This window comes from Eulemur rufifrons, chromosome 15 (assembly GCF_041146395.1).
Source record: "Eulemur rufifrons isolate Redbay chromosome 15, OSU_ERuf_1, whole genome shotgun sequence".
Classification (NCBI taxonomy): Eukaryota; Metazoa; Chordata; class Mammalia; order Primates; family Lemuridae; genus Eulemur; species Eulemur rufifrons.
The window spans coordinates 24,507,218-24,534,168 of record NC_090997.1 but is presented as its reverse complement, the minus strand read 5'-3'; the positions used below and the strand labels follow the sequence as shown (position 1 = coordinate 24,534,168).

Below are 26,951 nucleotides of genomic sequence, written 5' to 3'. Positions count from 1 at the left end.
GCAGCCTCTCCTAAAAGTTCATGGCAAATGTCCTTAGCAGCAGGCAGGATCAACTCTTCACCAGTAGTAAAGGGCTTCTTAGTTTTAGCAATATGGCTAGCCACTAAGAATGATGCTGTTAGTGCAGATGTATTTGATGAGGTGGTGGCTTTCAATGATTGCTTCTGTTATTTGTGTTCACATTTTTTTCTTTTGGAAAACCCCAAAGGCTTGTCTTTTAATGCAGGGTGCTTGGTCTCCATGTGGCGAAGCAGTTTTGAAGGTTTTGTGGCTTCGTTGGATGGCTGGTCTCCACATATACAAAGCAGGCTTGGAGAATGTGAATCACCTGTTGCAATGAACCTGTAATTTAAGAAGGCCTCTTGGTTTTTTCTTTTAAATGCAGCTTTTATTTTGTTGGCAGTCTTAGAGTCTTTTGCTGTCTCATTGTTGGATCTTTCCCCCTTTTCAAAGAAGTTCTCCAGCGATGTTTGTTTTTTACTCATTTTTGCTAGGGTTAGCTTGTGGGCTTCCCAAAACTGTGACTGAGACAAAGTGCGCAGTGTGGGAAAGAGGCGTCGACTGAAGTGGTAAATAAAATAATGGATGGGCCATGTGTGGACTAAAATAAGTGTCAGATTCTGACTTAAAGCCTGCCACCAGATGCAGCTGTACAATTAAAGTACATCAACTCATTTGCCACTATAAAGCCTGCCACCAGATGCAGCTTAAATGTCACTTGCCACTCACTGATAGGGTTTTGATATGAGTCTGCAAGCAATTGATTTACTATGGTCTCTGTGCAGTCAAACCTCACTGCTAATGATAATCTGTATTTACAGCCACTCCCAGCTCCACCTCAGATCATCAGGCATTAGAGTCTCATAAGAATCACGCAACCTGGATCCCTCGCATGCGTAGTTTATAGTAGGGTTCTCGCTCCTATGAGAGCTCCTAATGCCGCTGCTGATCTGACGAGAGGCAGAGCTCAGACAGTGATACGGAGTGGCTACAAATACAGATGAAGCTTCTCTCCTAGCCCACCACTCACCTAGCTCACCACCTGCTGTGCAGCCTGGTTCTTAACAGGCCCATCTGTAGCCCAGGGGGTTGGGGACTGCAGTACTAGAGCACTGTGTTCTTCTTGCCAAGGTCTGCCCTCGGGAGAAACTATTCTACCAGAGCCTCATCTACTTAGGGGGAGGGAAATATCCAATTCTAGTCCCCTCTAGCCATCCTGTCCCACCTAAGGTGGGGGTGGAGGGTTGTAGGGTTGTGAAGCAGTAGTGAAGTTCAGTTTGAAGACACTGAGCAAGCATCAGGCCCAGAGTTTCCAAACTTCAGAAGATATAAAGATCACCCAGGGAACTGGCAAATATAGTCTGATTTTATCTGTCTATGGGTGGGGACTGAGAACCTGCATTTCTTAAAGGACCTCAAGGGAATGACACAGTGATAAGAACCACTCAATGTATATTACCAGTATTGGCCACCTCTTTATTAACTAATGAATGTGTAGGCATTTTTTAATGTTCTGGACATGTGGAACATTTTTCTAAAAATGTTGTTTGTGATTATTTGATCTTTAACAGCCTGAAAGTATGTGGTTTGTTTGTTTGTTTGTTTGTTTTGAACTGTATTTCACTTAAGATTTTAAAACAAAAAAGTTTTAAGCTTTGGTAATCTAGAAAATTTACTAGTATGATTTATTAAATCACTCTTTGACATGCCAGACAAGTACTTTTCAAGGTATGCTCAGAAAATTATTTTAGGAAAAAAGTTGTTGAACTAGAAGTCTACACAGAGAATAGTTTGACATAGTTAAAAACAAACAAACAAACAAACAAAAAAACTAACGACTCAGGCAAACGATAGATACGTCTGATACCATAACTTGTTCAATTGTTCGATAAATCTTTGTTAATCAGATGATAGTAATGAGAATAAAACATGCTTTTCCTTAGCAGTTAGCCTTTTGGAATTAATAAATCTACTATTCTAAAATTAGAGTTTTCCAACTTCAAAAAGCTTTAAAAAAAAACTTGTATGAGTCTTCTAAGACACTTGCAGAACATGAGAAAGAAAGAACAGCAGGCGAAGGCAGAAACAGAACTGAGAAGCCCAGTCCAGCACAAACCGGAGTGCAGCTCAGTGAATTCCTCTTGCCTGACCTAGTTCGGTAATAAGACAAATCGCTCTAAGAGTGATGGAGCTCTAGCTTGACACTGATGACTGACAGAAGCTACAAACTAGGTCCGGTCAGTAATGCAAAGAGCCATGACACTGTTTCAGTGTTTCCTACAGAGCTCCTTGGTTTCTGTACTTCGCCCTCATACCCAGTGGAAGCACTTACCGTGATAATCCCCTTGGCTTGGTGGATTGGTTAGAATAATCTTCAGGCAACTGAAAGGTGTATAGTCTGTCCTCTTGCCTTCCTTTCCAAAGCTATGACGGATGTTGTAAGAGTAACCTTTATCAAACTGATTGGGAGAAAAAGAAAGAAGAGACAAAGTCAGCCAATAATTATACTAGTGATGTCAGCAATTCCAGCTAGAATCAGAGTGCAAAGTGATACTTTCTAGAACAAATTCAGCATTCAAGGGCAGATGTATATTCATGTCAAAGATATCATTTGGGTCCTTTATGACACAAACAATTATTTTAAAAAGGTGCAAAACTTATAGAAAACAAATTTTTTCACGTAGAAAACAGCTAATGTTATTATACCTTATAAGTTTAAAGTTGAGGATAATCCTTTCCTGAGAAAAGTATTCAATTTGCCCTTTCTTAGTTTGATTCCAGAGATTATACTAGATGCAATCAGTTTAGCCCTTTCTCTATTCCCTGATTTTCCCTGAATTCCCACATCCTACCCATTCTACTTCTGAAGTGCCTCTTAAAATCATTAATCCCTTCCTCTGCATTTCCACCATACAAAGCAAGTAGTCAGCAAATGCTTGATGAATAAACGAATTACTGGAATCGCCGCCTACCTGGAATCCCTGACTTTGTGTTTGTAAAACAAGCTAATGCCATGGAAGCGACTGAAATGGGTCAGATAGGAGAACAAAAGGAACTAACATCTATTGAAAGGCAATTAGGTGCCAGGCATTTTGCTGGGTGCTTTAAAAAATATAATCCCATTTTATCATTTAAATCATCACAACCTCCCTGTGATGTTACACAAGAGAAAACTGATGTTCAAAGAAATGAAGCAACGTGATGTAAGACAGCTGTAAATAAAAGGCAGAGTTCAAAGATCATGTACAGGCAAGTCTGATTCCAAAGCCCATGTTCTTTTCATAATACTAGACTTTCTTAATAAGATATTTTAAAATCATAGGTTCCAATTAAATCCTTTTAGGACACAGCTTATTTCTTTCAGACCCTATTTCATCTGGAAACCCAAAATCAGAAGTAATCTCGTCTTCCTCCAGACTTCAATAGGATTTTATCTATACTTACTCCTCTGTAGATTTATCTTTACTAACATTTTATCTTTATGGCACTTAACTGTACCTCTCTTATGACATATTATCAGTCTATTTTCTATTAAGCACCTCTTCACATAGGTGATTAGCTCCTCCTGGACCATAAGCTCCTTGAGGTAAGATCTGTCTATTAGATCTTTGTACCCAGCTCAGTATTAACATGCATGAAAAATGTATTGCTTGAATGTAAAGTACTCCTTGGTCTACTATAGCATTTGAAAGGGTACCGTCCCATTATCCTGCTTCCACTAAATGTTTTCCAGTGTCTGATGGCTAGCAATTTTCTAATTCCACTATTAGGTGATAGCCATTTGGCATAATCCGTACCCTGTTGGTCCCAAAGGCAGACAATGTACCTCTGACAAGATGTTTGGCAAGAGGAAATATTCAATACTGGTGGAATCTCAGACAAAAATCCAACCTTTCCTGGGAAGGAGGTGGAGGCTAGGGTGAGTAGCCCACGTCAAGTGATCACTGGGCAAAAACTATAGACCAGAAACCAAGTTTCTAAAAGGAAGTTTAGACTATGACAAATCACAGATTTACTCAAAAATTTATCTTCTACTCTGAAAAATACATGTTTGTTTAAAAGAAAAGCTTTGCCATATTTATAGTGGAGTACGATCTTAGATTACCACCTGCTTTTACTGCGCAGAGATCTCCCAACGCTTTCAAAAACTGAACTATGAGAAGCTGTGAATGGCCGTGGAGCACATCAAAGGTTCCCACCTGACACCTTAAGCAATGCCTGTTAAGTCCCGAGAAGCCTGAGCGCCTACATAACAAGTCATTTTGAAAGGGCAAAAATCTCCAAGATTCTAAATCTAATCATTAAGATCAAAATGGCAATAAAGAGGTTATAGTTTTTACTTCCATGATTCTTTAAATTTAACTTATAAAATGGATACTCTAGAAAGCTTAGATAATGATTAATCAGCAAATTTCCATACATCAAATAACTAAACATAATACTAAAAAGTATTATGTAGTTAGGAATACAAATAAACAGATTGTTTTGAGTTTATAAATAATAGTGCTATTGAATTGAAACTTAAAAGGAATGCAAAAAGTGGACAGGCCATATTTTGGAAAACAGCTAAATCTCTCCTATTTTAAGTGACCCCAGGCACCTCAGTATGGCAGAGTTGCCCTTTGCTCTCTTTCTTAGGCTTTGAAGGCAGAGAGACCTGGGAAAGAATCCCCAGCCCAGCCACTTACAAAGGGTGTGACTTCAGCCCTCAATTTTCCTAATCTATAGGGACATTAGTATTAATGCACTGAGTTGCTGTGAAAATTAAATTAAATTAAAACATTAAGCAGCATGCCTGCTACATCCTTTTTTCTCGGTAGATATTAGCTTGTTATTGGTAAGAAAAAGATAAATATTTTGGTGTCCAAATTTAAACATTTATGCCAATGATTAAGGCTTCTATCATCAATAGATATTAACAGAATCTTCACATAAAGGGAGGATAAAAGACTCATTGAACTCTTTAATTAAATTTCTAGTCATCAGCTTAAAATGTGCTCCCTTCTTCCAACTCCCATCCACAACTCCGATAAACTATTCTTACAGACCTGGCTTCAATATCATTTCCTGAATGTATAAAACCTTCCCATAGGCACCCCAGGAAAAGGATATTGCTTCTTCAAAAGAACACACAGTGGCGGTTTGTACAGTGCTGTACATTTCTTGTTGCGTTAGAACTTATTTTTGCATTTATCACTTCTAAACTGTGAATATCCTAAGCGCAGGGACTCGGTTGTGGACTCAGCCAGCCCATTCAGTGTCAGACATCTACTCACAGGAGGTGCTCAATAACCTTCACTCGAATGAAAGAGCAAATAAGTAGAGGGCTGAAAGGATGAATGAATAAATATACTTCAAGAGATTTTAATTTATCAGGATTAAATAACTTCAAAAAATTGCCAAATCATTGCAAGTTCACATTGCTATGCTATTTTGTTCTTCTTGATGGCTTTTCTTCTTCACTGTAACAACAGTAAAGATTGATGAATTCAAATGATGCCCTCTATTGAGTATAGTGGACATATCAGAAGATAATGAAATTAATTTTACTTTACTTTCAAAAATCTGCTCAGTATAGTGAGACTGAGCTAATGCTTCAAGGAAAGTAGAAAAGAGAATCAGAATAAGAGATAGGAAAATACTATGCTAAATCTTGTGAGATTTTTAAATTTGAGGTTATAATTTATATGTAGTAAAATGTACAGATCTCAAGTCTGTAGTTTGATTGGTTTTGGCAAATGACTACAAACATTAACATTTAACCTACACCCCTATCAAAAGGTAAAACATTTCCATCAGCCCATAGAGCTCCCTCTTGCCTAAGTCAACATTCTTCCCCTCCCTCCACACCCACAAGCAACTACTGATCTGATTGTCACCATAGATTAGCTTTAGCTATTCTGTAACTTTATATAAACAAAATCATACAGTATAAAGTGTTTTGTGTCTGTCTTCTTTCATGTCTTTTAATGCTTTTGAGATTTATCTATGCCAATACATGTAACAGTAGTTTGTTCCTTTTTACCACTGAGTAGTGTTCTAGCATATGGATAGACCAGATCGTTTATCTAGGTTCTTGCTGATGGACATTTGGGTGTGATATTGTGATATAATAAGAAATATATATTTGGTCTCTGCCCTAGTTCCTGACACGAGCTCCCAAAATCGTTGTAATTTCCTGAATGATAGGGTGCTAGATGCATCTTTTGTCCTAATATTTGGTCTTTGGCCCCAGTTCCTGACACAGAGCTCCTAATCCTTTGGAATTTCCTGGGTACTAGGAGTATCTTTTCTTCTAATGAGGCAACTCTTGATGGGTGGGTTACCGGAAAGACCAAGACATGATTAGAAGCTTAGAACATTCAGCTCTATTCCCCCATCTTCCGGGAAGGGGAGAGGGGCTGGAAATTGAGCTAATAATCGATTATGCCCACTCCACGAAGCCTCCATAAAAATCCCTGCGCTAAAGGATTTGGGGAGCTTCTGGGTTGCTGAACACATTGAGATGCGGGGAGGGCGGCACACCCAGAGAGGGCATGGAAGCTCTGCACCCTTTCCCACATACTTAGCCCACAGTACCTCTTCATCTGGCTGTTCATCTGGATCCTTTAAAATACTCTTTTTAATAACCGATAAACATAGTGTTTTCCTGTGTTCTGTGAGCTGCTCTAGCAAATTATCGAACCTAAGAAGGGGTTATGGTAACCTCCAATTTCTAGCCAAGCTGGACAGAAGTTGTGAGTAACCTGGGAACCTACAGTTGGTGTCTAAAGTAGGGGTAGTCTTGTGAGACTGAGCCCTTAACCTATGAGGGGTCTGACTGCACTAACTCTGGTTAGTGTCAGAATTAAATTGAATTGTAGGTCACCCAGCTGGTGTCAGAAAATCCCCACATCTGGTCGCAGAATGGTCTGTGTTGACAGTATAGTATGAGAAAACTGCTAGTTTGTTTTTTCCTATCATACACACTAGCATTTTCTACTTTTGGGCTCTTCTCAATGAAGCTGCTATGAACAGTCTTGCATACAACTTTGTGGACATATATTTTCATTTCTCTGGGATACATACATAGGGTGGAGTTACTGCCAACGATTTTCCAGAGTAGTTGTATTGTTTTATACCCCCACCAGCAATAAATGAGAGTTCCATATTCTCCCTGACATTCAATGTTATCAATCTTGTTCATTTTAGCTATCTTGATGGGTAGGCAGTGGTATCTCATGTTGCATTTCCCTGATAACTAATGATGATGAGCACTTTTTTATGTGCTTTTTGACCAGATATACCTTATTTTGTGAAGTCTCTCTTCAAATCTTTTGCCCATCTTAAAAATTAGATTGCCACCTTTTAATTATTAATTGTAGGACTTCTTAATATATTCCGGATACAAGCCACCCTTTTTCAAACATAGGCATTAGAAATATTTTTCTCACAGTCTGTGGCTTGCCTGTTTATTTTCTTGACATTATCTTCTGATGAGCAGATGCTTTTATTTTTGATGAAGCCCAATTTATCAATTTTTTAATGGTAGTACTCTCTGTGTCCTAAGATAAATTGCAAAGATGTTATCCTTTAGAAGCTGCAATGTTTTAGCTTTTAAGTCTAGGTCTTGATTCATCTCAAGTTAATTTTTGTCCGTGGTGTAAGAGAGGAATCAAAGTTCTTTGTTATTCCCCATGTAAATTAAACACTTTTCCTAACACCATATATGGAAGACACCTTTGTTTCCCCATTACATTGCTTTGGCATCCTTGTCACATTTGACTACATATGTGAGGGTCTATTTTTGGACTCTTCTATTCCATTGAGCTATATGCCTGTCCTTTTTCCAATACCACACTGCCTTGATTACAATAGCTTTAGAGTAAGTTTCAAAGTCAGATGATGTAAGTCCTCCCACTTTGTTCTTTTTATATATAAATTTTAGAATCAGCTTGCCAAATTCTATTAAAAAGAGACTGCTGGAATTTTCAACAATCTGTAGTTTATGGCTTCACAACTAGCTCTCTGACCATAAGCAACCAATAATCAATTGGCATTTCAAAACAAATGGCATTTCAACTAAAAGAAAATTTTCAAAAAAGAAAGACTTTCAAGTCATCAATAAATTTTACTGAGAATATTAAATTTTCCAGTAAATCTTTTTTTCAATTTTTTTTTTTTTTTTTTTTTTGAGACAAGGTCTCGCTCTGTTGCCCAGGCTAAAGTGCCGTGGCGTCAGCCTAGCTCACAGCAACCTCAAACTCCTGGGATTAAGTGATCCTCCTGCTTCAGCCTCCCGAGTAGCTGGGACTACAGGCATGCATCACCATGCCTAGCTAATTTCTCTATTTGTTGTAGAGATGGGATCTCACTCTTGCTCAGGCTGGTCTCAAACTCCTGGCCTCAAGCGATCCTCTCACCTTGGCCTCCCAAAGTGCTAGGATTACAGGTGTGAGTCACTGCGCCTGGCTCCAGCAAACCCTTTATAAACAACTTCCGTTTGTTTCTTTAGTCACAAACATTAACTATAATCAATCTTTTTGTGCAAACTTTCAGGTATGAATTGAATTTAATTAGATGCAAGATTTCTGTATGTTCACTAGAAAATAGCAAAGGAACTTTTTGGTAGCTATTCTGTTTAAAGTAATGGAAATCTATTCTCTCTAAAAGAGAAAAGCTAAAATTATTACCTTTTAGCTCCCTCTTCTTTCCAATTTATTTCCTGCCTTTGTACGTGGATGGTTAAAATTTGGATCTTACTAAGCTTTCAAACTATCCATGTATTTATCACACAAATTTTCCTCTCTAGTTTTCAAATTGGCAAACCCAAGAAATATTGTAAACAAGGTGTATGAATTGGGAGGTATTTTTAAGAAAATATTTTCTAGGTCTTCATATCCACAACTCAAAGGGAAATCTTTCAGTATTCATATGGGAAGAGGTGGGGAGAACTAAAGGGACAACACACTTTTCTGTCTTGGCTCCTCCCACTCTATTCAGTGTTGGGAAAAGCCAGAAAGTCAAGACAGGTCTGAAAGTGGGTGAGTGGCAGTCTGCAACCTTCCAAATTAGTCCCAACATCCTGGCTGAGCCACTGGCAACACATCAATATGCATTTCTGCCAAAGACAGCAGTAAATTATTTTCAATAGCATTTTGTTACCAATTGAACGCAAGAAAAATTACAAAGCAGGCACACCATTATCCTGCTTCAACACCATCTCTCAGAGTCTCTCTCACAACTTTGCCTTCTTTCCCAGTCCCACTCGGGGTCTACAGACCTTATCTTATTATACTTTTTAATTAATTAATTAATTAATTAATTATTTTTAGGAGCCAGGACCTCACTCTGTTGCCCAGAGTGGAGTGCAGTGGCACAATCATAGCTCACTGTGACCTCAAACTACTGAGTTCAAGTGGTCCTCCTGCCTCAGCTTCCCAAGTAGCTGGGACTACAGGTGTGTGCCACCATGCCTGGCTATTTTTATTTTATTTTTTTGTAGATGGGGTCTCACTATGTCACCCAGGCTGGTCTTGAACTCCTGGCCTCCAGTAATCCTCCTACCTCAGCCTCCCAAAGTGCTGGGACTACAGGCATGAGCCACTGTGCCTAGCTTCTAATCACACTTTTAAAAGTATCTATGCCCACATCTACTCAAACACTATGGTTTGCTTAGAAGGACAGTGCAAGGTCTTTTTCTCAGAATAAAGTCTTTCTCACCAAAAAAATACCCAAGACCAAATAGTACTTTTATTTTCAAAGTAACAGAAACTGCTATTTATTATGGTGAAGCTCAACGTGGACAATAAGTGAGAATGGTTAAAAAGTAAGTACCCTTCCGAAAGAGATTTATATTCAAATGAGAAAGTCTTCTTGACCTAAATGAGGCAAAACAGCTAACTACATATGGGCAGAGATGAGGTTGTAAGAATATGGCTTTGCTTTTTTTTTTCCCCCCAGAATATGGCATTTTTTAAGGAAGACATTTTCAACCCTTCTTTTTTAGTGACAGTTATTTCTTACCCTCAAGAATTTGGAACGCTAATTTACATATTTAAAAAGGGAGGGTCTGCTGTACTATTATATAAAGTGCCCTCACTATTACTCAGCAATGCCCAGAACTTGGCATACCAAAATCATTAGAAGAGGTCCCAGGAAGATTAGCTACCATAAATAATAACAGGAACTCAAGCTCAGCGTCAGGGTCACACACATAAATGAACCTGCCCCTGGAAAAGAGCATGAAATCATCCTGTGGCCTTTTCTTAGCACATATCCTTGCTATAATTTTTTGATCCATTGATTATTTCTTGGGTCGCTACCTTAAAAGTTTTACTTATAATTTTAATAACCAGACTGCATGCTATAGGCATTTAATATGTAGTGCCTCCCTTTTAAATGTTTATGTGCTAAATTACTCAATTACTGTCTGTAAAACTAATTTTGCAATCAGCCACCTATTGATTCCAAATACTCCCCTTTAACTCTTAACTTGAACCACAGTTTAATTCTTAGAGGTCCCTGGAACATCACACATATTCTAACAAACATCAACTGAAGCAGACCTGGAGGCTCCAAAAGGGTCCAGGAGGCAGTAAAGCCTAATGGTTAAGCCAAGGGCTTTAAAGTCAGATACCCAAGTTTAAATCTTGTCTGTGCTACCTGCTGGCTGGGTGACCTTGAGCAGGTTACTTAACCTTTCTGCAGCAGTTCCCTTATATAAAAAAGGAGTTATATCTATCACATAGGGTTGGGTGGGGATTAAATTAGCCCATTTTCATCAAGCATTTGTTATAGTGTCTGGTGCACGCTGATAAGACGCCCTCCTTGACTAAACTTTAGTCAGACTCTTCTGAATCCTCTTCTCAACTGGGCCTCAGCCTTTTGTGTTCCTCTTAGCATCACCCAGTTGTGGCAAGAATCTTGCTGAGTCAGTTTTGAGAGAAACCTTCCTCCACTACTGATCAAATTCCTCATCCCTCACCCTTGGTATCTGATCACCCTGCCCTGCCTGCAGCAAGAGACCTATAAGGTCTGTTCAACCAGAATCCTTCCCCCTGACCCCCCCACTGATGTTTCCTTCCTCTTAGTAATTTTGTATCCACTGACCCCTACCCTGCTCCTTGGCTGTAAATCCCCACTTGTCCAAGCTGTATTTGGAATTGAGCCCAGTTCTAAAATCTGTTTTTACTGCTTTAACTGTTGGTCAGCTCTGGTTTTTCTTTAGCAGGTTTTGGTCCATGATTTGGATCTGGATCCGAACCACCACTGGACCGTCAGATACAATGACCAACTCTCAGCACACATGGAGAACTTTGTCTCCAGTCTACGTGCTCGTGTGGGTATCTGGTGGAGAGTGTGACTCCACAATCCAGTGCTCTAGATAAATGTCCATTGAAGCACACTAAGGACAGATTTTGATTCTTCAGATTCTGATCACACAGTCTGAAGCTGGGTTAGAGGCCCAGACTTCTTTGTTTGAAAGGCACCTAGTGGGCTGGAAGTCTTTCTTTCCAGTTCTGTTGTTTCACGCAGGGATTCATTCCCTGACTCCCAAGTTGGAAATCTCGTCCCTGGCTCTTTATGAGGCCTCTCTGTTCTCTCTATTTAATCCTGCTTCTCTCGTGGGAACTTCTCAGTCAACTGAAATACCCTCTGCTCAAACCCCTGCTGAGTATATGCTTTGCCACTACAGTCCCAAATACTGTCTGCTTTCTTTCTCACTGGAAAAACCTTACTAAAAACTCTCTTCAGCTACGGCGGCCCTTCTGGGGTTCCTGGGATATCCCTAAATTGGTCCATGTAAGAAGAGCCCTAGAACAAAAAGGAATAAAACTTTTGGGTGCACAGTGGTCTGCTTATTTCACTTGGTATGAAGCAGCTAAAAAAAAAAAAAAAAGGCAATTCAAATGTCCCTCAAACTACTGTGGCTCTTAAAAAATGTAAACCACCAAAAGCTCACCAAAGCACCTCCATATTCCCTTCCCAGCTCCCCTCAGATCCTTCTCTCCGAGAATGTCCTCATCATCTCTACCCTCAGCCCCTCAACTACCTGTAACTATAAGTTTCCCGGGGCCCCCATCTGCTACACATGAAGCTCAGGGTCGGCCAGTACCCATCCCCAAGTGAGGCCAACAAAGGAGAAAGCATTTAAGCCTTCGTCTAAAGCCTGGGGCCCTACATACTTCTCATGCACCCTAAATGCCTATTTAATGAACTTAAAATTCCCAGGAGACTCCATTGTAATTATTCCATTGTCAAAGACTTTCCTAACCCCAGGAAGGAAGGGGAAAGATTTGTCGAACAATTTAGAATCATTCTTGGAGCATATTCTCTGGGATTTGCTGATTACATATTGTATGTGCCTGGAGATGCCTCCCCTTGGTTTAAAAAAGCCAAATGGACTACTATTCCTGAAGATCTTCAAGGGTCTCAGACTATCCCTAATTCTCTAAAGAGGAGTAAGAGAGAAATCACTAGGAGCCATTCCTGAGACCTCTCTCGTCAAATTGATTGGTCATGTATCCAAAATTATAAAAAACAATGGAATGAAATTGTTTGTGTCTATGACCATCAATTAGAGACAACATGTAAAGATCATTCAGGGCTCCAACTGACTTCCAAGACAGCTTCTGTTCTGGCCACACAACCTTTGTAAATAGTCTCAGGCTGCAGTTCCATGACACATTACAGAAAATAATATTAACTGGCAAAATGTATACATGTCTGGGCTCCAGACATTAGCCCAGCATTATGAAGATAGTATTAATATTTCAAAAAAAAAAAAATAGAAAATACATAATGCAAGCTTATAGCCTTACAATTAAAACAGTTGGAAAGATCTGAAAAATTTAACTCACAGCAAGCTCCACCACTGAGGGCTCCCATTGATCTAGACACGTGCTGATATTATGAGGAAAAAGGATGCCGGACCCAGAACTGCCTGGCCCTCAAAAGGAGGGAAAAACCCTAAGTCTCCTCCTTACTGGAGAATTGTCGATTTTCCTCTGGGAAAGTATATGTTCAATGCCCACAACTACCACTAGACTTACAAGAAGAAATGATGCTACAAGTTGAAGGGCACCCCACTATGTTTCTCATCCATACCAGGGCAATACATTCTACCCTTAACATCACCTCATTTCCTGCACCGTTTCCCCAGAGTCACCCAACTTTGCCAGCAATGGGTTTTGATAATTTACCTTTCTATGCGACCTCTTGGTCAACACAACTTTCTTCTCAACTCTACTACCCCAGTAAACCTATTAAGAAGGTGTGTTCTCATGAACTGGGGTGTAACAATTCCTGCAGGACTCCCTCCATAGGTCCCTGAGTCTTCTCCTTCAGGTCTATGTCCCCAAATGGTTTTGTCTGATTTCCTTCAAGGGGGGATTTCTTTGCCTCCTTCAACCTATCACCTACTTAATTAAAGATTTAAATCAACTGTTAGACAATTCCTCTCCTTTATGGGCAAAAGACTCCACCAATATTAGACATGTATGGGATACAGAACCCATATAAGGTAGAAGAAATAGACCCTTCTATGCCTTTTCCCAGGATTCCCCAATATCATTTAAAACCGTAAGAACTTGAAGGGCTCCCCCGAACAATGCCATTAAAAAGCCAAATGGGAAAGAGAAAGGAGATCAGTCCAAGATCTGAGACTTCCCAACAAAACTGTCAAACTCGATTTCCCTTGGTGCTAATCCTAATACCATCCTCTCTGTTATCTCTTCCAACATGTGATATTTCATAGTCATCAGCTTGAGTTCTGACATTTTTTAGCAATTCCCTTCATAAAGAATTCCAATACTTGTTTGTCTTCACCTGGGAAAATAAACAATACACCTGGACCGTTATGCCCCCAGGATTTACTGAGGCCCTACCTACTTCTCATGTACCCTAAATGCCTATTTAATGAACTTAAAATTCCCAGGAGACTCCACTGTAATCCACTATGTAGATAACCTCCTTCTATGCTCTGACAGTTGTAACGATTCCCTTTTGGACACTGAATAGCTTCTTAAGGCAACAGCAAGAAAGGGCTGAGGGTTTCTAGAGACAAAATTCAATTATGTTCACTGTGTGTTCAATATCTGGGTCATGATAATTCAGGTGCAGATAAAATTATCTTCACAGACTGAGCCTCTACTATTCAACATTTTCCTCTCCCTTGAAACAAAATGACAACTGAGAGGTTTCTCCATCTTGTGGGATATTGGGAGACATGGACACCTAAGTCCTCTATGATTGCCTCACCCCTCTATGTCATGATTAGGAAGTCATCCCAGACCCACTAGTTTGGGATCCTCTAACCAAAGACACTTTCAAGAACATTAAGGCTCTCTCTACTCTCACCACCCACTCATGGACTTCCCAGTTACTGTCTGCCTTCACTATGACTTTTCCTCACATGAGATTAGTCTTCTCATTCATTTTTCTGTCCCTAAGTTTAGGAGTTCCTTCTTCTCCCACATTCCCACCCTTTTCCCTACCTTTCAGCAAGACTATTTCACCCACAGAATAGTCCAGTTATAGCCAGAATCTCTCAGGTGAGAGAACTTTCCACCCTCAATATCTGATCAAATTCCTCACCTCCCACCCTTGGTACCTGATCACCCTGGCCTGCTTTCGGTAAGAATTCTGCTAGGTCTGTTTAACCACAATCCCCCTACCCCTGATGTTTCTTTCCTCTCAGTAATTTTTCATCCATCTTGCTGCTTGGTTATAAATCCCCACTTGTCCAGTTCTATACCAAAGTCTCTCTTCCCCTATTGTAATAGTTTCTGGATAAAATCTGTTTGTACCACTTTATGTCCTGCTCTAGAGTTCTTTAGAGCAGTAGTCCCCAACCTTTTTGGCACTAAGGACTAGTTTCATGGAAGACACTTTTTCCACCAGTGGAGAGTGGGGTGCACAGAGCTTAGGCTGTGACGTGCGGCCTGATTCCTAACAGGCTGCGGACTGGTACTAGGCCCAGGCCCAGGGCTGGGGACTACAGCTTTAGAGTAACTATCATTACACCAAGTTGTCGGTTTTATTATTAAACTAGAAAAAGCTATTTTGAGTAGGTTGGACCTGGTGTGTTATTTAATATTCCTTAATTTACTTAAATGTTTTGCTTCCAATTTCCTCATTAGAAAAACCTGAATCTAGTTCCTCCCTCTACCTCCTTATAGGACCTTAAAAAAAATCATTTCAGCAATTTGAAGACTATAACACAGCTGGAAAACATTGCTGCTATTACTATAATTCAGCAAATTACGTCCTACGGTATATTAAATATTTCTTTTTCTGCTCTGTAAGAGTTAATTCATTTCTCTTTGGTGAGAACTTTTCACAGGCTTATGAAGCTTACAGTGTTATAGAGATAACACAGATTTTGGTTCTAACTCTGCCACCTAATAGCTGTATAATGTTAGGCAATTATAAGTTATCTCAGTCTTTTTTCCTCTTTTTTAAGATTGTCATAATGAGACCCGTCCTTCGGTCAATGTAAAATCACGTTGTAAACTATAAAATGCTAAGTATATATTATAATTATGTGCTACAATTATTTGTATAAAATATGTACAAACTGGTTTGTGAAATGAAAAAACTAAGTTCCATTTTATATGCAAATGTATCTCTGAATACTCATGGGAGTTCCCTTGAAGAGTGTTGACCACAAATTATAAAAAAAGCAGGACATATGTCCTCCATCTTCGTGTCCTAATCCCCTCCCCTGAAACCATGAAGAACATTTCTTTCTAGGCCTCGGAGTATACACATTTTCTTTCATTAAATTTCCCTTGGGGCAAGGTCAAGTCAAAGTTTCTAAATTTTGATTGATCCCATTGTTTTCAGGAAATAGTGAAATGTCAAAAATTCACAAAATAAGGACTAAATGGAATAATCGTAAGTAATCTGATGAAGAAACTGATTAAGCAGACCAGTTTCAGGGATGTCAGCAGATCAAAAGAAAGCTCAGCTGCGTATCAAAAAATCCTACCGATTTAATCATCAGAGGAAAATGGAGAGCTATCTGTTCTGGAATACAGGTGGTAGGTGGGCCAGTGGGTTTGTTTTGTCTTTTCCATATTCTTCTACAAGGACTATACACAAATAGACTCAGAAAACAAGATTTGAGGGTCACTGTCACCTGGGGCTGTGAGATCTACATAATTCTAACTGTATCTACACAGTCAGATATTAAATAAAAAAACGTCATTTCTACATTCCTAATGGGAAACTTAGCACAAATAGACTACCATTATTAGCAATTAAAAAAACAGTAACACTTAGTGATGTTTCAGTAATAACAGCTTACATTTCTATAGAACTTTGGTATTTATCAAGATGATTCTTTCCGAACTCTTTACTATCTGCAAATTATGCAAGTTAGATATCCTATTTATAAATGAGGAAACTAAGGTTTCCAGAGGTCAACTGAATACTGCAAAATTTTAAATGGAGAAAAGAAATAAACACATATAACCGACCATCAGTTATCCACAGCAAACATTCAACTGTGGGCTGACACCCCACTGTCATTCTGTTGCTTCAGGGTCATCTGAAAGTCACACCTAACCACAGTGAAACAAATGTCTCTGATTCCAGTGAAAACCTGAGAAAAGTATCTGCTCTCTAAAGAAACAGTAACTAATAAGTCACTCACATAGCATTTATTTGGTTTCTAATTTACTGGGATTTTAGAATAATAAAATGTGGCAAACTTGAAGTTAAAAGTCCAAACTGAAAAATATTAAATAGTGTTTCAGCATGCTTTCAAATTGCCAGCTTTCTGCAGATTCCAACCTCCTATAATTTTCTAGTTGGGGACACGACGAGGAATTGGAGTAGAAAATCAGAGAAAAGGGAGTATGAAAAATGGAGAGGAAAGGATGCAGAACACACTATCGCTTATTAAACTGGCAACTTGATCTGAAGCTTTAGCACAGTTAGCTCTCTTATCAGTTACAACCAGAATTTAAGAACTGAAACAGGCTTCAGACATCACCTCGTACAGCCATTATTACACAGCAAAATAAGGTCCAGCGGGCATAACCCTAAACTGCAGGGCGACTTAGGGAAAGAACTGGAGTCCCTGCATGGCATAGTTCATGCCCCTCTTGTTCACGTCTGTAAACCCTGTGTGTAGCACAAAGCCTAGCAAACTGCACCTCAAATGTTTATTGGGCTGAACTGTTAAGCATTTTTTTTTTTTTGTACTGTATGTTCATAATGACGTCCCTACCAGAGGACTGAAAGCTAATCTTATGATTTATTTCTTAACTTTCAGTGACAAAAGAGATTGAGCAAATTCCTATTGCTAAATACTATCACTTAACATACTATTTAAATAGAAGTCTTCAATAATTCAACCTGGAGGAGATGATCTGGGGGGAGTTGTGTGCTGGGTAATCTTAATTGGTTAACTGTTCAGACAAGTATGCCTGGTATTAAGGGAAGAATACATTAAAGGTGGAATTTCCAGCATCTCACTTGGCACCCTTGTTTTAGAAAAGTCTACTTTATTCACTGACATAAATACCACTGACATAACAGTAATAAAACTTTATTAGAATTCAAAACGTAATTCCCCAAAATTTGAAGACAGAAACTACAGGTAACCCTTCACTCACTGAAATAAAACATTTACTCAATCACATGCTTCCAGCCTAAAGACTAAATTTAGTAACCCTTAGAAGGTGGTCAACTTAGTCTCCACCTCACTGGTAGAAAAAGAGCCGACATAAAACAAATAATCACCAGAAAACCACAGGAGCGGGCTGACTGGTGTGGAATTCGCTAGTCCAGCATGAGTTGGCTCAGCTTGAATAAATTGGTCTTTTTGCTCGCAGGAAACAAGAGAAGGAAACTACAAACACGATCCAAGTCTACAGCCAGAGACTGCACAAAAGTTGGATGATCAGAGCTTCTAATTTCCTAGGGAGAGGCTTGCTCTTCTTCACAGATAAAGGAATTATGATTTTTAAAATCATTTTGAATTAAATGCAAATTTATTTAACTTCTGCCAGACTAGTTTCATCCTATTTACTTATTTGCCCAGATTAATTTTTTGTCGATTTTTTTTTCCGTGGTTTACTTTTCTAGATTTCCCTATCTGGCCACTTTAACACACAGTGAGGATTTTCTAATACTATTTGGATAGAATTTTAAAGATCTAGCTTGATCATCAAAAAGATGTCTAAAGATACTATTAATGGGGTTCAGGACATGCTATCCCAAGTATTTCAGAAAACAACAAACGGAGGAAAATCACTCTGACTACCCCCTTATCCTTTTCCCCCTGAAACAGGTCATAAAACCTAGAAAAAATTCTCTGGCCTCCCTCTGAATAAGGCCATTCCAGAGATGGCTTTAAGGAAGAAATGTCCTTATCTCTGAAGACACAGGAATACACAGAAGAATATGAACAAACAGGCCTTGCTAAGTTTCCCCCTAGTTTATTATCATCAGATTATACCCCCTTTATCCAATCATACTTCCCCAAGACTGTCTACTTTTTATGAATCCTAAGCATAAAAATAGTTTTCCCTGTGTCTTTCAGTTTTCATTTCCATATGAAGGTTCCCATGTCACATAAAACTTAAATAAATTTGTATGCTTTTCTCTTGTTAATCTGTCTTGTGTTATAGGGCCTCAGCCATAAACCTAGCGATGGGTGAGAAAAATAGTTATCTTTTCTCCCCTACGTTATTCATAACCTACTACAAATATGGCAACAAGTCTAAGGTTTTGAAGAGCTACCAAGATAACTGCAAAATATAACCCTTTAATCCTATAAAAGGTAAGAAACAGTTAATATTTTAATATAAACATTTAAATACTTATATATTGATATATTTCAATGATATGTTTCTGAGTGCATGAAGGTTCAGAATTATATTCCTAGACTACATCTTTCATCACATATAAAAATATAACTTAATATTTTAATATTAATTTTAATATTGATACTTTTCTCTTTGTACTGCATTTTGTATGATATTGTCATTCCAAGTATTTTATTTATTCCACTTGCTGGTATCTGCACCTTACCCCTCCACTGTATTTTCGATATTTTAGTGTCCGAACATCTTAAATAAATAGCAAATGGGTAATTAGTTACCCATGAACGTCCCCTAGTGGTTACTCATAGCAAATTAAAATACACATTTTCCTGTCAACATCAAAAATGAATCAGACTCTACAAAAGACAAGATCTTTAGCACACTTTTACTTCTATCATAATTATATTAATAAAATCAGCTCTAAAATAACTCTGAAACTGAACTGCTAAAGGATTAAATGATTTTCCCAAAGTCACAACAATAAAGTAAGATAGTATATGTTATCTTCTAGTCATCTGAGCTTGGCTACATAACAGACGACCAAACGAAAAAATTACTTATTATTTTAAAATCTATCAATAAATGATAGAAAAATATATCATCCCCTGAAATGAAAAATGTCATGAGATAAAGTTTTGAATTTCAGTGATTGAATTTCAGTGACAAGCCAGACTGTTCCTATACAATTTCAGGGGCAAAGAGAATATGGATCTGTAGCCTTCTATTGTAGGCAAGTGTTAGTTGCTTTTCTAAAAACTACCTCTGAAGGAGATCAAAAGAGAAATGTATCCCTCCCTCACAAAAAACTATAGAGAGTTAGAAAAAATGTAGGGTAGGTGACAAATGGCTAATTTATTTTTTTTAAGGGACTTTACAAGGCCTTTTGGAGAAGTGGTTGATGATTCTGGGACTAAGGTAGGGAAAATACAAGATGAGTCTGGAGCATCTTGTGGTGCCAGAGACAAAGGATGTGCTTGAAAAGAGGAAGGAGGCATGTCCAAAGCGCACTGCAACCAACCTGAACAAGCTCCCAACAGCCAAAGCTGGAACAATTTGAACAACAAAGTCAAAAACAGTAGTACTGGATGATAACCCATGAAATGAAATACATAACCACGAATGTATCTTGACATAAATAACTGAATAAATAAATGAGGGAGAAAGGACAACTTTTCCTTACAGAAGAATTCCAACAATAAAAGTAGAAGGAATAAATAAAATATTAGAAAATAACCATCAGAACACCTTAGCAATAATACTAGCAGGCAAGATCCACTGAGGGATGCCAACATTAGTGGGGAAAGAGGATATTTACACAGTCTAAAATACCTGCCCCGAGGTATTTTGTGAAAAAATAGCAACTCTAGAGTGGAGAAACCCAGCAGATATCATCTTAACCAAGAGATCAAGATTAATATCAGCAGTAACAAGTTGTGTTGATAATCATACCTGTGATATTCTTGCCAAAACTGCACAACCTCAATCTAATCACGGGAAAACCTCAGACAAACCCAGAGTGAGAGACAATCTACAAAAAACTGACCAGTACCTTTCAAAGTATCTAGGTCATGAAAAGACAAGGAAAGACTGAGAAATGGTCACAGACTAGAAGAGACTGAGGAGACCTGACAACTAAATGCAACGTGGAATCCTGGATTAGATCTTAGAACAGTAGAGGGACATTAGTGAGAAAACAGCTGAAATGTTATTAATAAAGTCTGTAGTTAACAGTATTGAACCAATGTTAATTTGTTGATTTTGACAACTTTATAATCATTGTGCAACGTGTGAATTATTAGGAAAAACTGGGTGAAAAGTATATGGAACTCTACTATTTTTGCAACTTTTCTATTAGTCTAAGCTTTTTTTCACAATAAAAAATTTATATACTAGGCAATAGATAAGAATTTCCTCATTTGATTCTCGTAACAACTGTGCAAAGTAGTGTGATTATCCCTATTTTACAGCCTGGGAAATTGAAAGTTGGAAAGATTAAGTAAAATGCACATGATGAGATACCGTGTCAGGACTAAAATCTTACTAGGACTTATTCCAAGTCTGTGTTCTTTCTACCATGTTATCATGAGCACATGCATATCCATTTCTCCACCCAAGAAACACAAGTGATCTTTTCTGAAACTAGAGGAAAATTTTAAAGTGATAACAATACTAAAAAACAGTAGACACTATTTTTAGAACCTAGTGGAAATTTTCAATTTGCTTAAAACAACCTTATTTGTTTGGGGGGGAACAAATAAGGTTTTCTGTCTTATAATAATAATGGGCAAACTACTATATATTTAAGTAAAGCCATTTTAGCTTACTGTGACATCCAGCAAGTCTTGCAGAACTATACAAATTACAACACTGCTATGCTTCCCAATATGAAGTATAAAAAAGGTTAATTTGTAACAAAGGTCATTTAACTTCAACAGGCATAGGTTTTTTATTATATTGTCCAAAGATATCCAGTACAGAAAACTTAAGTGAATTTTCAGAATTGTCTTAGTGGGTTTTTTTCCTAGCAATTTGCAGCATTATACCATTTACATATAAATATTATTTAATACAAAAGAACAGCATATAAAACCCTAGAGAAATATCTGAGAAATAATAAAATGTTCATGACAGAAGAGAAATATGTCCCCCTTTTCCCTTTTAGTGATGTTACTAGCACTGCCATAATGATAGGTTACTTCATCTTGTGAATTATGATAAAGAATCAGAATTAAAGCCTCGAAACAAAGTGGTTGCTTTCTTATAAGCAAATGTAACTGAATTAAATTATTGATGGATTGTGTTCTCAGCAGTGCAGGAAGATTGGCTCTACCAGGGGAGGGCTGTGTGAACTTCCTTGTCTGGCTTCAGGTTATCTGTTTTCTTCTCAAGTTCAATGTGATTTCTCATTAAGAAACAGAATTTATTTCGCCACAGTATTCTTTTGAATTAACTATACACTGGGGACATGCTAATAGAAAAAGATAACAAAACAAACCAGGAAAACACACTTTTTTCAATTCCATCAACCTAATAATTTTTAAAGCACATATTTTTAAATGTTAGAAGATGCTTTAAATAGCTTAACAAAACTCTCGTATATTCATTCATAGGTTAACTTAAAAATTAAAATATTAGTGATATATTATAATGAACATGGTCAAAAGAACAGTCGGGAAGAACAAGCTGCCTGCTGAGCACAGACTAAATCAGATAATTAGATACACTTTAAAGTGTAGCAAAGTTTTGAAGTCTGTAATTCCATTAATCAAGACAAATAAAAACAAAAGCAAACAAAAGACATAGATTGCATTAAACTAAGAACATTAAAGTTATCTATATTTTATGTCAGTTCTCACCCCTCAAGAGTGAATTTTCAAACCACTTTGTAATTATCTCACTTATTTTCACAATATTGAAGTTTGTAGGAGTAGTTAACTTATTTGTATTTGCTGATGGATACCCGTGTAACAGAGGTCCTCAAGAGCAAATCTGAAACTCTAACCTAGGTCTGTTGATTCCCTATCCAGAACTCATTCATTGAATCCTACACCTTTCAGCTATTTACCATGTGTAGTGAAGGTTACAGAATAGCTTGCTTCAATGTATTAGAAAGACTAAATACATCATAGTTGTGTTTAGCACCACTCCATTTTCATGTCTGTGTACATTTCAACAGATAAAAATCATGATTTGGCGCTAGAGAAATTACTGCCTTACTTATTGATTGTATTATCTTGACAGACACAGAGAGAAGAGGAGACTGAACTTGGGCTAGGTCATACGTTCATTGTCCTACCCCTGATTTTTATCCACAAGGTAGGTAAAATCTCCGTGCATTGTTTATCCACCAGGAGACTGGTTTTGGACACGTCATGTTTGAAGAGCCTATTCGGCATCCAAGGGGAGACAGAGTAGGCAGCTGGATATACATGACCCTAGAGTAAGGAGAGAGGTCTGGCTAGAGACTCCATGAGAACGCAAACTCCATAAAAACAGGGATTTTCTCTATTTGTTAAATTCTGTGCTTTTCAGTTACTACAACAATGCCTGGCACATACCAATAGTTCTATAAATATTAGATGGAACCACATGGAATTGCCATAACATCATACTACTTTGATTTTCATAAATATTAATAGCAATTTCCTATGATTCTACCTAATACTTGTTGAATGAATGACAAATTGTAATTCTTCATTTCACAGCCTCTCTCTGGGCCTGAGCTAGAAAAAACACTGTTTTTCTAGAAAAAGAGTAGAACAGAGTGAGTGGAGGATCCTGAGGGTGGTCCTTGCTCCTTTTTGGACCTCTTGGGTCTCAGTCTCCCTCTTTCCTGCCCAGTGCATTATAGCCATTGAATAAACACTTATTGTTGGTGGTGATGACAGAAATTATCTTTTCCTACTATTTCCTATAAGTAATTATTAGAAAATCAAGAATAGCCACTTGCAAATTATATAAGCAGTTGACTTTAAATACATTTACAATACCTTTCTCAGTACTAAAATCACTATTTTATAGCAAAAATAACTAATAGGATTATTTCTCCAAAGCCACAGCAGAAGAATAGGTAAATAAACTTAAAGTCCCCAAATTCAGGTGTTTTTTTTTTTTTTTGAGACAGAGTCTTGCTTTGTTGCCTGGGCTAGAGTGAGTGCTGTGGTGTCAGCCTAGCTCACAGCAACCTCAAACTCCTGGGCTTAAGCGATCCTCCTGCCTCAGCCTCCCGAGTAGCTGGGACTACAGGCATGCGCCACCATGCCCGGCTAATTTTTTTCTATATATATTTTTAGTTGGCCAGATAATTTCTATTTTTAGTAGAGACGGGGTCTCGCTCTTGCTCAGGCTGGTCTCGAACTCCTGACCTCGAGTGATCCACCAGCCTCAGCCTCCCAGAGAGCTAGGATTAAAGGCGTGAGCCACCACGCCTGGCCCCCAAGTTCAGTTTTGTGCTAAATTCATCACTACTTGTCTCTGTCACCAACTATACAGAAATATTACATATGTATATGGGTAACAGGTCTGCTCCTATGCTATTTAATTACATTAAAGGATTCCCTACCCTCAATTTAATTGTTTTTCTATGCTATGTCACATTTAGAACCTTCTGAAGAAAAATCCAATTGCTTATAATTTTACCTGGATAGTTTACCTGAATAGATTATCATGCAAAGCACTTGTCCTCCAGAAACACACATACATACACACATAATTTTTAAAAACATATATGAATAATGCTTTAAATTACCATATTGTTGTAGAAAATTTCTGTAGTCATCTTTTTTGTTTTGTTATCTTATAAATTGAGCATTTGCTAGAAATGATTTTCTGTTGTTTTACAAAAAAAAAGCTGTTCCTGATGTAAGACCTCTTAGTATATATTAATTCAAACTTAATCATTTAAACAGAAAGATAGCAACAAAAAAAGAAAGCTAGGGACAGCTATGCAGATCTAAGCATGGCACTCAGATATGGTAACTTCTAGGATCACAAGTCTACTAGCCACTTCATATATAGATTTATTTTCTTTAAAATTCAAAAGCTGCCTCCGATGTCCTGTATAGCAGACAATAATGAGAAAAACAACACACATAAAATTACAGGAATAATAATATTTTGATGTGTGCCTTTAAAGAGTAAGTAGCTGAATACTAATAATCCCACATCAAGTTGATACACTCATTTCTAAAGAAATAAAAGCACAATATAACTTTTGAAACTTAAGCAGTGGTAGATAATGACAGCCCTTTCACCGAGCAGCTACAACATTACATGATTTGTAAAAAGGCTGAGAGAAGTTTTGTTTTATAATACCAAGCAATTCCCATTTCACAAAATTTGCTGCTCTGACTTGTGTAAACGATGAATGTACCCCTCACATGGTTTAGGCTGTTCTTCCTTAGCTATATTAAACCCAACTCAGACAGTGATGGCAGAGACATTTCTTATTCCCTTAAATCTCTCTGCCTTATGCCCACTATCCTGGATAGTGAGGATCTTCAAAATTTATAAATTAAATTCCACAGGTATGCACACAAAATTGCATATAAATGTATAATGAACTGTTAAATCTCAGTTCCTTAAAGGTTCAGAGGATCATTATCTACTCTTCCCTTCTGTTATGAAAACATCATGTCCCGCAAACCTGCCAAATTAAGCTAACCGACCAACAAGCACAAGCTGTTTAGCTCTTAAATTGAGGTGACACAATGTGCAAAGGAAAGTCACCTTAATTCCACTAAGGGGAAAAAAAAATGCACTAAAACTCATCTCTCTCAGCTGAGCCTTCATTCAATATTGAAACAAGTAATGTCAAATTCCATGGTTTTGGCTGCTGCTCAACACTATTCCATTCAACTGGGGATTGAACAAAGCAAAATAAAAAGGAGCTTTAATCTATCTCTTTTTTCTTTTCTTTTTTTGCTAGACTTCACTGACAGCATCTTGTTCATTAATTAAACTTTTTTTCCTTAAAGAAATAGACTGTGGAGTACTATATTGGACACTGGAGGAAGGAGGCAAGAAATAAAAGGCATGACTTAAAAAAATCAAGATTTTAAAATTCTAGAGATGCAAAATATTCATGAATGATAAAACGAATAGAAATATTTCAAAAAACACAAAGCAAGGTGGTAAGAATTTAACACATACAGGAATTGACATAGAGGCAGGACCAGGAGTTGAGTTGGGGCCCTTCTCACAGATTCTGTACAAATCAAGACAGCTTCATTTGGATGACTGAAAGAGTTCGTGTGCACTGCCCATTTTCTCTCAGCCACTAAGGAGATGGGGTTTATGAATTGAAGTCTATACTAGAGATTATAAACCTAGTTAATAATCTAATTTGCTGGAACCCTCAAAAACAATTTTTGTTTTTGTGAGCCTGACTTCCATCGTGTTACTTACATAAGAAGAGAACACATTCAATTCTGTTTTCATTCTAATAACAAGCAGGGTAGGGAGATCATGAGGAAAATACATAATTCTTATTCATTACCTTATTGATATGTAGGAACTTTGCTTTGATAATAATTTAAAGAAGATATGTCATTTCTAATTTTGCCATCTTAAAACTCAAAATAATAATGCCATAAAATTCTAAGTTTATGCAAAATCTTTTGACAGAAATGACAGGTGTTCTAAAGGGAAATGATTGAAAGAAAGAAAAGATGAGAAAAATGTTTTTCATGTATTTTTGATATGGGTTTTTGATACCTTAATACAAGGAAAGTACAGAAACATAGGCATTCCTTATTGCTTTATCATTATGTAAATCAAATAGATTTTCTTTTCCAATAAAATTCTATGTGTAAATTATCAATGTGCATATCTTGAGGGCAAAATGATTACAGGAATGACACCAATTTGATGGTAACTTCAATAAAAAAAAGCTCCTTAGCTTACAACTTGAAGAGTAAGAAACTTTACACATTTTTCTAAAGTCTCTCACTAAAAACTGGTGACCAATAGAAATTTACCTTCTCATCAGTCATGAAACAGAAATTCTAAAATTCAAATTAAGCAAATAACCTTGAATTCACAATTCAAAATTTATGGTTTACTGTCTGGAAAAAAGAAAAGTTATTTTCTCACCATAATAACAGGTATTTATTGAGTGCTCACTCTGTTCTAGGCACTGTTTTACATATATTATTACTGCTTTACATTTTTTTGTTTTGCTTAAGTCCTAATAACTATAAAAACAGCCTCAGTCCCATTTTACAGGTTGGAGAACTAAGGCTCGGAGAAATAAAGCAACTTGCTTAATGGAGGCTGCACAGCCAGTTGCTGGTGAAACTGAGATCTGAATTCAGGTCTCAGTAACTAAAGCACCTGCTCTGAAATGTTATTTTTTAATCAAATTAGTGTTTTACAAATATAAAATTTAACTAGCACCTAACAATATTCTCAAAGTATGATTGTTCCTCCTATTTTCCCAGATTAAAAAATAGACATCATAGTCACTTATTTTTTTCTAGATCATACTATTCTATCCGAAACGTACATACATTGTTTACAGTGTGAATATACCAAAAGTTATGTTTTGTTCTAAGATTGGATCTATTTTGTGTAAATAAAAAGTTAAATCAATTTTGCTAACAGAAACACCTACAACATTTCACAACATTCTGC

The 26,951-nt window shown here is 37.5% G+C and overlaps 1 protein-coding gene across 1 annotated transcript in view; it reads right to left on the bottom strand.

The window, feature by feature from the left end:
- Positions 1-26,951, bottom strand: part of LOC138395945 (DNA primase large subunit-like) — a 76,182-nt gene that overhangs the window by 35,277 nt on the left and 13,954 nt on the right. The window contains exons 2-4 of the mRNA XM_069489062.1: positions 6,580-6,668; positions 2,853-3,005; positions 2,333-2,459 (exon numbers count right to left, since the gene is read on the bottom strand). Of these exons, the coding sequence (XP_069345163.1) occupies positions 2,333-2,459; positions 2,853-3,005; positions 6,580-6,668 (369 nt within the window). The remainder of the gene's footprint in view (positions 1-2,332; positions 2,460-2,852; positions 3,006-6,579; positions 6,669-26,951) is intronic.